The sequence below is a fragment of the Takifugu flavidus genome, chromosome 4 (assembly GCF_003711565.1).
Source record: "Takifugu flavidus isolate HTHZ2018 chromosome 4, ASM371156v2, whole genome shotgun sequence".
Lineage (NCBI taxonomy): Eukaryota > Metazoa > Chordata > Actinopteri > Tetraodontiformes > Tetraodontidae > Takifugu > Takifugu flavidus.
This window is the reverse complement of record NC_079523.1, coordinates 1,806,908-1,816,864: the sequence shown is the minus strand read 5'-3', so window position 1 is coordinate 1,816,864 and position 9,957 is coordinate 1,806,908. Positions and strand designations below refer to the sequence as shown.

The following is a 9,957-nucleotide window of genomic DNA, read 5'->3' as shown; positions in this document are numbered from 1 at the left end:
AAAAAATGACTTTATAAAAGGAATACTTTACTGACGTCACGATTTTTGAAACGATTATTTTAAGCGGCCAGAATTTTTAAAACAATTCACTAAATTTCAGAGTTTATTAGATTTCTCTTTTGCAGCAACGGAACACATTCGATTACGCGTGGTCGTTCGCGGGAATTGGTAAAAGCTTTGCGTAAAACTATGTTCCAAAAAGTTTCCGAACTTTTCGAGCTAAACGTCCGAGGCGTCCTTGAACGCACCAAAAAGTCTCGGTCAATTAGTCGGGTTTCAGGAGAAGAGAGTTGCTAGTTGGTTTGGGAACGCTCCACCGATGACCAACTAAAACCGCCCCGCTGCGCTGACTACGACCTGCGGCGGTGGGAAGTGACAAACTTTACATTTGGACGGTAAAAGCCATGGGATTCGAGCTGGACCGCTTCAAGGGGACCGTGGACCCGGATTTTAAATGCAACTTGTGCAATAAAGTGTTGGAAGACCCGCTGACTACTCCGTGCGGCCACGTCTTCTGCTCCGGCTGCGTGCTGCCCTGGGTCGTCCAGCAGAGCAGCTGCCCCGTCAAATGTCAGCGGATCTCGGCCAAGGAGCTGAACCACGTCCTGCCGCTGAAGAACCTCATCCTGAAGCTGGAGATCAAATGTGACAATCACGCGAGGGGCTGCGATGCGGTGGTGAAGCTGCAGCATCTGGCCGAGCACGCCGAGATGTGCGAGTACTCCCCGGTGAAGTGTCGGAACAAGGGATGCAGCGAGGTGCTGAACCTGGGGGACATGGACGCTCACATGCGCGGGACGTGCGAGCACAGGGCGGTGGGGCTGTGCGAGGGGGGCTGCGGGCTGATGCTCACCTACAGGGAGCAGAGAGTCAGCGGCCACTGCTGCGTCCGAGCCCTGAAGGCGCACAACAGCGCGCTGCAGTGCAAACTCGTCTGCCTGGACAGAGAGTTCAAGAAGCAGACTATTAAAGCCAACAAGCGGGAGAAGGCGCTGCTGGCCCAACTGTCTGCCGTGCACGGCGAGCTGCAGATGACAGCTCTGAAATATCAGAAGAAATTCACCGAGTACAGCGAGAGGATCGACTCCCTCACCAAGACGGTGGCTTTCTCCTGCAAGGTAAGAACGTGCGCGTTGAAGTTAAAAAAAAAGTTCATTCAAGAGGTGGAGAAATGTGCTGTCATCAAGTTTGGGTTCTTCTTCACTGACTCCTGCTGGATGAAGGCTGGGGCCCACTTTAGGGCCCCCGCTCCTCAGGATGTGTTGACACAGGGGGAAAAATGGTTTCACGCTGAAGTTCTCAGGAGTTCTACAGCGCTCAGAGTTGGTTTCTGTCCGCTTTGAGCCGCGGGTGTCAGCTGTGTCTGTGGCCAGTTGGCAGTGGGTGGGGGAGGGCCAAATATTTACTGCTGTTCTGTACACAACATGAGCCAGGCTCCAGTTATACGGCCCGCTGGCCGCAGGCTTGTTTTTAGGCGGCGTGTCGCCGGACGTTCACCCCGAGAAAATTCTTACGTGACAGATTAGTAGATGTTGCAGATTTACTGGCTACAAGGTTGGTGTGGGGAGCCGGGCCTTCAGAGGAGCGCGGGGCCCGTGGCCGACGGGGTCGGTGGCAGGTTGGGCCCAGCAGGAACATCTGCTGGATGTCCAAACCTGATTTATCGGAGTCATCCAAAAGCCCTTCTTCCCATGTTTGAGCCCGGTTCTTGGGTTTCTGTCGGTGCCGAAAACCCAAACCCAAACTTCTTGTTATTTCCAAAACATCCGGCCTCGTTGAATTAAAATCTACATTTAATTTGTCTCTTCTTCACCCCAGAAGTGGCTCCTCGCCGCCATGTTTGCCGTCTATTGCCCACGTGCAGATGTATACGTGCACGAAGGCTTCGGATCATTGGGGAGAGGTCCGACTGTGCTCATCCGATTGCTCCCAGTCAGATAGCTGCCGTCACATTCTGCCGTGCACACGGGCGCGTGCACGATCGCCAAACTTTGGGCTAAGATGGGACAGTGATTTGATGTTTCTGGTACAGTAGAAAAGGTCCTTTCAGGGAGATCCCAGATTCCCTGGGATGTAAAGATCACCGAGGAATGCCGCCAGTTATCCAGATCACATGGATGGAAGGGGATCGGACGCCTCTCAACTTTAGAGTTCAGGAACTCTTTCGTCCAGCTCCTCGCTGGGCCGTGCAGCTTCCGCGGTATCTTAAACACCAAACGCCAGAGTGTCGGAGACGGAAGGAGAGGAGTCAACCTTCCATCTCCGACTCCTCTCCTTCCGTCTCCGACTCCTCTCCTTCCGTCTCCGACACCCCGGCGGTTTGCTCGACTGGCAAATTGTGCAACGAAGCCAGTGAAGCAGGGAATTGTTGAAATGGTTCCTACTGGTCGACTTGAGCTGACTGGGTGGGTATCGGAGCTGGGTATTGTGGTCCATTCCTCGGTGGCAGCAGACACACGTTCGACGTTCCGGGACCGCAGCCGTGATAAGACCAGAAGCTTCCTCGGTGGCTGCGTCTCAGGGACGGGGACCGTTCGTCTGTGCCCGACTGTGGCCTTGAAAACTCTGCAAAGCTTCCACGTTGAAAAGAGCCGAATGCAGATCTATTTTGGCACATTTGTTCCCTGAGTCACAGTCGGACGGAGACGTTTGGCCCGTCGTGCTGACTAACCCACTCTTGTTTGTTCCGGAGTCTCCATTACTCCGATTTTGCCTCCTCACGTCCCGAGATTGTGGTGACTTGACTACGTGGAACAACTGACTGTTTCCAATAATAGTCCTGACACTGTTTACAGCTCCTGGGTGAGCCAGCGGGACTAATAAAACAAAAGTTCTGGCCTCGCTCCGGTTGCCTCCAGCCTGCTGTCGCGCTCTCCAGCCTTAGAGCTCCGTTTTCCGCTTTCACGGAAGATATCGTTAGCGCGTCCCGACGTGGCGAAGAGCATCTGTCGGATTGAGTCTCGGCTGCGTAACCTTGAGCTCAGAACGATAACCGCGGCCTCCCTTTAGCGTCGACCTGCGAGATCTGTCAGAAGAACAATGAAGCTCGTTGGGGAATGTTTATTTTATTCCAACAGAATAAGAAGAAAGCAATTAACCAGCCCGCCTCCCTGTCATAAAGCAATTATCTTCTCGGTGAGTGCATCCACTGAATGCTGCTCATTAAATGTGCTCGTACTCGGCGTGAACTTGGAAGCCGGTGAGTCCCTTCACGAGTGCTGAGCATGAATGGCGCTGCGGCTTCACGGCGCCGCGCGTCACGTCGGCATAGAAGCGGGCCAGACCAGCGGCCCGGAACCTCTCCAGAAACCAGTTTGTTAGAGGTTTCTCTTCAGATTTTGTTCCGCAAGCCTAAAAACAAAAAAGGATTTTGACACCTGCGTCGCATTTAGCAGTGAAGATCGGAACAATCGACGTGAAATTTGCACGCTGAAAACAGGGAAAACCTCCCAGCTGTGACCCCGACCTGCTCCTCTACCGATCGGACCCGTCGGCCCGGCTCGTTCCGCCGCCGAGTCGCCCAGTTCCTTCTCCTCGGCCTGTTGTTTTCCGAGTTCCAGTATCTGCATATGTTAGCAGGCAGATGGAAGGGAAGCGATTTGATTGAGGACAGACTCGGAAAGTGTGACTGGAGCTGGAAGGAAGGCCGGCCCGGCCCGGTCCGTGCCAAGTCACCAGCGAGCAGCAGGCTTCACAGCCAGAGCCGCTTGGCTTCCTCCTCCTCTCATCAACCAACTGTCACAGTGTGTTTTGTCCTGGCGTGACGGTGCGACCACGTGACCCCCGCCGAGGTCCTGACTGCGATGGGAGTTTTTCCGCTATAACGGAACGTTTTAGCAAACACACGACCTCCTCAGACTGTTTGCAGATGTGGTTAAAATGCGCCTAATTCCTGTTATTGTGAGATCATTCGACTGGACCAGAGCAGACGAGATGTGAAAGCACATGAATAAATAAATAAATACCCTCCGGTGGACGGGAATAGCCTGTTTCGCTCCATTTGTCCGTTTCCATTTGTCAGATTCGGCTGAACTTGCGTTTAATTGGCCCGACGGCTCCCTGTTGACAGTAGCGGCTGGAATTCCGAAGCATGCGTCGCTCATCTCGCCGTGACACGGCGCAGGAACGCACATTCCACGGCCGGCTTTTTAACCTATATGGCAGTTGGGACGCCATATGCCAATAATATCTGCCGTATATTTAGACTTCCCGCGTCACAAGCTGAGAGGAGACAGCTGAGATGATGGTACCTCATCACTCTCCTTTAAGACCTGCTTAAAATCCCAAATTAAGAGGCAAGTTGGGAACGTTCCCCCAGGATTCCGTGTCATCCCGCTACTGCTGTCTCACTTTTTGTGCTAATTGGCTAACTAGGCTGGCTCTTACTGACGTTTGGGTCAGCAGAAACTCGGTGAGCTCCAGGGAATATTTAGCCGTACTCTCAAAACTTTCAGGTATTTTATTTATTTATTTCTAATTTCCCCTTTGGACATTTGTAGCGTGCAACATTTAGGATTCCAGGATTTCCCCACATCACCTTCAGATGCTGCTGGTTTGCTGGACGCTCTGACTCCAGTTTGGTCCTGAGTAACTGGAAAGTGGTTCAGCTGGGATCGGGATCATGTTGCTGACTTGGCAACAGAAGAAGAAGCGGAATTTATCGGCCTGTAGAATCTCGTGGGTCGCCCGTGAATCACCCGGACTGCGAGACGGTTTAGAGCTGGTGGACGTTTACGGGTTCTCCTTCAGATTTAAACCTCTCGCTCCAGCAAACCTTTGAGATCGGAACTATTCAAGTTGTGAAATCCCCAAAATGAAAGTTTAAAGAAGCTCACGGTGCAGATAAGGGCAGAAATCCTGTAGCAGCAGGTTTTTTTTGGTTTTTTTTTTTTACTTATATATATAAAATCTCTATTTTCTTTGATGAAATAAGCTGTTGTCAAACCGGGAAAGTTATTTTTGCAATATTCCAGTGAGTAACCCCAGAGGACGCGATGTGATCGGCGTATAAAACACATGCAATTATTCAATATTACCCGGGTATCATGTGGGCCTCGGCGGCGGGCTTTAACGGCGTGAAACCTCTAATGATGGCGTTGACAGCCCGGCGCTGTGGCGGCCGCACACGCTGGCTGCGCCCAGAGCGTTTGGATCTGCTTCACGCCGTTAGCGCGATACATAAGAAGGTAATTGCGCTGGGCTCGGTCAGCCACTGGCGTCGCCATCGCCACGGTAACATGCGCCGCGAGGCTAACCTGCTCCAGATGAGCAGGCTAACGTTTGCAAGGGGGCGGAGCCAGTCAGGCGAGAATGATGAGGGAAAGACACCCTGGGAGATTTTTTCCTGGTGAAGATCAACAAACGGACAGAAAACCGGTTTCCACGGTTACGTCGGAGCCACTTGTTATTGGCCATTATCAGTTTTTCCACCCCGCGAGAGACGTTTAACCGTGTTGGAGGTGAACTCGGCTCTCGGGTTTTAAGTTTCAAGCCGTGATTTTTATGTGTAACCCCGTCATTTATTCATTAGGGGAGATTTGCTGCTTTTCCACTTTTATTCCTTAATTCTTCCATTATCTTTTACTGCTTCACCCGCTCTGTTCCTAGTTTCCCAAACCCCTGCGCGACCTTTAAAGAGGTGCATAACTGCTGCGTCCCTCCTCCCCCAGTATTCCCAGTATTCCCAGTACTCCCTGTACTCCCAGTATTCCCAGTACTCGGTCTGACCAGCGTGTCTCTCCTCTGTCTGTCCGTAGGAAGGTGAAGCTAAAAGTGTGACCGTTGTCCTTCTGCGTGAGGGCGGATCTCTGGGGTTTAACATCGTGGGAGGAAGGCCATGCTCGGTAGGTCGACCCCCGCCCCCACCGACCGCCCCGGTTAGCCGACACCAGCAGCCTCTCCTGGACAGAGCGGCCCGGTTCAGGGAGCCGGGCCTGGGCCTCTCGGCTGCGGGCGCCTGAACCGCATCTATCAGCTTTTACTGTGTTTATAAATTGGTCTGGTTTGGTGGATTTGGCACCACAGATAAAAAAAACTATAATTACTTTTATGAGAGTTAAATCTGGGATTATGGCCGCGACCACGGTTGTTTTGTCTCTAATTGAGGGGATTTTGGCGGCGAGGTAAACACAGAGGAGAGGAAGGGGTCTTTTATCCTGGCCTCGGCGTATCGCAGCCACACGAGCGTCATTAATGACGCCGCCTCTTTCTGCCGAGTCGACGGTTCTGCAGCGGCCTTTTCCTCACAGAACCAAGCTTTAGGAACAGGGGGAGTAGTTGGACTTTGCCTTTTCTGTTTGCCCCCAATCTTTTGCTGTGGCATCAGAGCCTCCCAGCTGTCATCCTTGGGGGGTCCGACGGGGTAGGAGGCCTGTGGATGTGACCGGGAAGGATCTGAAATCTGTTATTTCCAAGGTTTTGTTGGGTTTTCTCAACCTCAGCGGGGGTTTTTTAACCCTACTCTACAGCCACAACACTTCATCATAAACTCTGTAGGTGAGCATCACCCCTCCCTCCTCCCCCAGGACTGAAATCCACACTGGAGGGTGGGGCTTTGAATGGTTTTACACCATTCATTTGTCTCTAATGGTCTCGTCTTTGGATCATTTTGGTTTCACGTTACCGGATCGCAGATAACCACCTCTGAAAGAGGGAAAAAGCAACGATTTTGAGGAATCGCTTCCAAACTCTGCCTCCTCAGATGTTTCATCCTTATTTGCCTGAATGGTTTGAGCACCGTTGTCATTGTTCCCCTGAAAAATAGCTGTGATTTTCTCTCCCCAGGACGACATTGACAGCATTTCAAACGAAGGCATCTTTGTGTCCAAGATTGTGGAGAAAGGTCCTGCTGACAAAGACGGAGGCCTCCAGCTCCACGACAAAATATTGGAGGTACGTGGCGTTCGGGGTGCTGGTCCACAGTCGTCAGCCAAGGTTTCGTACGTGCTTCCACCAGATGAGGGTGTGTTAAGTGGGACGTGGCTGCAGATAAAGCTGAGGTAGCAGCTGAAGCTGTCTGCCGTTAGCTTTGCTGAGTGAGGAAGAGCCTCCGAGCTGACAAATCCTCGCCGACAGGGCTGCCGGGGAGCATCCTCCTCTCCTCTTTAAACTGAATCGCACGCGGAAAAGCCACCGAACCCCGAGGTCAACCCGACGGATGCGTCAAAAACGTCCACGCCACAACGGCTGCGTTTGGGCGGCAGTTGTCGGGCGCCGTCCTCCACAATGGCTGCAGTGATGGGGGGGTCAGAGAGGGTCACGAGCCAGCCCGCAGCACAGAGTCGGCTTGTTGCTACGCCGAAGCGTTTGAGCGATTCTTGGCAAACGGAAGACGCGTGGAGGCTGTTGATCACCCCAAACTGCCTCCGGCCACATTTCACATGAGCTAAAAACACGGAGACAAGCTTGTTTTCGCTTCACCCCCCATGAGCCGCTCGAGCGAGCTCTCGGGAACAAAGGGCCGGTTGGAGCGGCGGCGGGCTCAGACCACGAGCGAGGAGAGAACAGCTCGCATGTCGCACGGACGTGCAGCCGGCAGCTGAGCCGGCTAACGCCGCTACATCTGCCGCGTGCCTCCGTGAGCTCTCGGCCGTGTGTTTTCCAGGTTTGTGCGAAGGCGTCGGAAACCGCGGAAACAGATGTCGCTGATATTCGGTTACGTGCCGAGATGCCGTTTGCAGGATTTCGTGCTCAGACTCTCGCCGCTCTTATCGGCTGCGGGGAGGGAAGGAACGCGTTTTGTTCCGGAGTAACGCTGCGCTAGCGTTTGTCTCGTTTTCGAGCTAATCGAGGCCAAAGTCAGGAAATCTGGGCACCGAGAGGACAGGTAGAGCCTAAGGAGGTAGAGCCGTCCCCTATTGAGTGACTGCTTCTTTTCAGGTTTGGCTCAATAAAAAGCTGAAAAATAAATGTGACAGCCATTAAGAAGTTGACGCTTTCTCCTCTGCCCGGACCCTTTTCATCAGGCGGGAAACTCGAGAGCAGCAGAGGTTCACGTTACCAACACTCCCTTTTTGGTCAAAGCAAATAGATGCATGTCGTGATCTTCAAGGCCTCGGTGACAAATGCAGCTTCATAATAACGTCGGGGGATGCGTCACAGAGCAATTTAATCCTCGACCCACAAGTTTAAAACAACACGTCCTCGTGCTCTCCCATTCATCATCCGCTGTGGGATGATGGGAAGCAGAAACGGCTTTATTCCCTATATCATTACGTTTTAGCTCAGCTCCTAAAATGTTATGTCGTATCTAAGAAGCAAACTTGTATCTTCTGGACTAGAGGCAGGAGTCATTTCCATGGAAATGTGACGCTGGAGCAAAGGTTGTCCATTATGTTGCTTTCCCAGTTTTATTATTGTGCGTTTGTATCCAGATGAATATGTGAAACCCACATTAAAGTCAGGAACTTTGTTACATTTAAATGAATTAGCATTTTTTGGTGTCTGCACCATCTTGACTTGAAATTCATGATAATTGGAGAGGTTTTGTTCTTGTTCTTGTTTGTCCTTTCTCCCAAATTAGCAACATTTATCAAGTGCTGACTTTATTTTTGCCCATCTCAGAATTTTTGGGACTTTTAAAGGACATAGCGTGCCATCACGTTGTCCATTAAAAGTTTCTTTTTAAGCTGTGCAAAAACAGTTTGAAAGGTTTTGGAATAGTTTTGTTTATGTGCTGAAATTGGCCTTGATCCCGCATGCTTGGATTTGACTCCCCAAAACACTCGCTACTTTAAAAGACGTTTTGTGCATCACCTTCATGTCTATTTTCTTCCTTCGGTGTCATATTTACACAAGTTTGTAGAGGATTTACGGGCTGTGGCTGAAACACCTCTTCTGTTGAAACTGTTTCTGAACTTTGACTTCATCAAATAACATTTTTTACTTTTTTCTTTTAACCACAGTTGGTAAATGACCAAAACATTTCTGCTAGCTTAAACTCTGCAATATTTATCTGATTTGGGCTTATTGGTATGATTATTGTAAGTGTGCCGGTTAATTTAACTGCTTTAAGGGGCACTGATTAGAGTTTCCAGGGTGGCTCGAACATTTCGGAGGGTTAATTATCAAAATTGTCTTAATTTACAACAAATTTTAAAAAATGCAGCTTCTAGGCTAATAACGCCAGTTCACCTGGATAAAACGGCTCTCTCCCACCTTCTCTGCTGCCACTGGTTCTGGCCTTTGGACGGAACGTGGATCCGATGATTCTGCCTCTAAGTGGGGGGGTTTGATGCCGTCCCCTCGCGGAGCTACAGGCTGTTATGAATCAGCACATGAATGCCTCCTTGTTCAGCCTGAAATTTTTCTCATAAAACCCTCAAGCTGTGTTTGCTTTGCTAGCCAGGCTCTCCTCCGGGACTCCATAACTATGTTCTGATTCAGTCCTACAGCGCGACTGGACTGGGCCCGGCAGCTGTGGCTTCATTTCTACTCCTGTTTTCAGATTTCAGTTGGCTTTTTGATTTTCTACTCGTTAAATGCACCACGAATCAAGCGTGTCGCCACATAAATATTCCACTTTCTTCTTTAGAAATAAGCTGGATGAGAGAAACCAGTGTTCCAGCCCATAATGGCCGTGGCCGAGCTCCGAGAGTGAAGGGTGCGTTTCTGTGGGGGCTTGTCGGTGTGAAAATAGGATGGAGGGAAGAATGGAGGAGCCTGGGCTGCCGTCGTAAATGTCGCCTTGTAAATCTTCGGCAAACATTCTTGGGTCGCAGAAGGTGAACGGCAACAACCACTTTAAAGTAAACCACAGCGGTTGTAACTCGGAGGTTTTTAGCTGCGAGTTGCTCAAATTGAAAGATGGTGATTGAAGGAACAAAACCGGGGAAATTAGTTTTTATATCAAGGAGAATACGTGTTTTGTGTAAGGTGGATTAGCTGCCTCTGCTCATTTACCCTCTCCGAGATGCACAGAGAGTTTCTGCAGGCTTAGCTGGAGGGCAGGAACAAGAA

General features: G+C 50.8%; 1 protein-coding gene across 3 annotated transcripts in view; it reads left to right on the top strand.

The window, feature by feature from the left end:
* Positions 1 to 270: 270 nt before the first annotated feature.
* Positions 271 to 9,957, top strand: part of pdzrn3b (PDZ domain containing RING finger 3b) — a 55,636-nt gene continuing 45,949 nt past the window's right edge. The window contains exons 1-3 of one of the 3 annotated variants that reach the window (XM_057031651.1): positions 271 to 1,118; positions 5,757 to 5,843; positions 6,784 to 6,891. In XM_057031651.1, the coding sequence (XP_056887631.1) occupies positions 405 to 1,118; positions 5,757 to 5,843; positions 6,784 to 6,891 (909 nt within the window). In that variant the 5' untranslated portion in view covers positions 271 to 404. The remainder of the gene's footprint in view (positions 1,119 to 5,756; positions 5,844 to 6,783; positions 6,892 to 9,957) is intronic. The other 2 variants (XM_057031653.1, XM_057031654.1) reach the window with 2 other exon arrangements.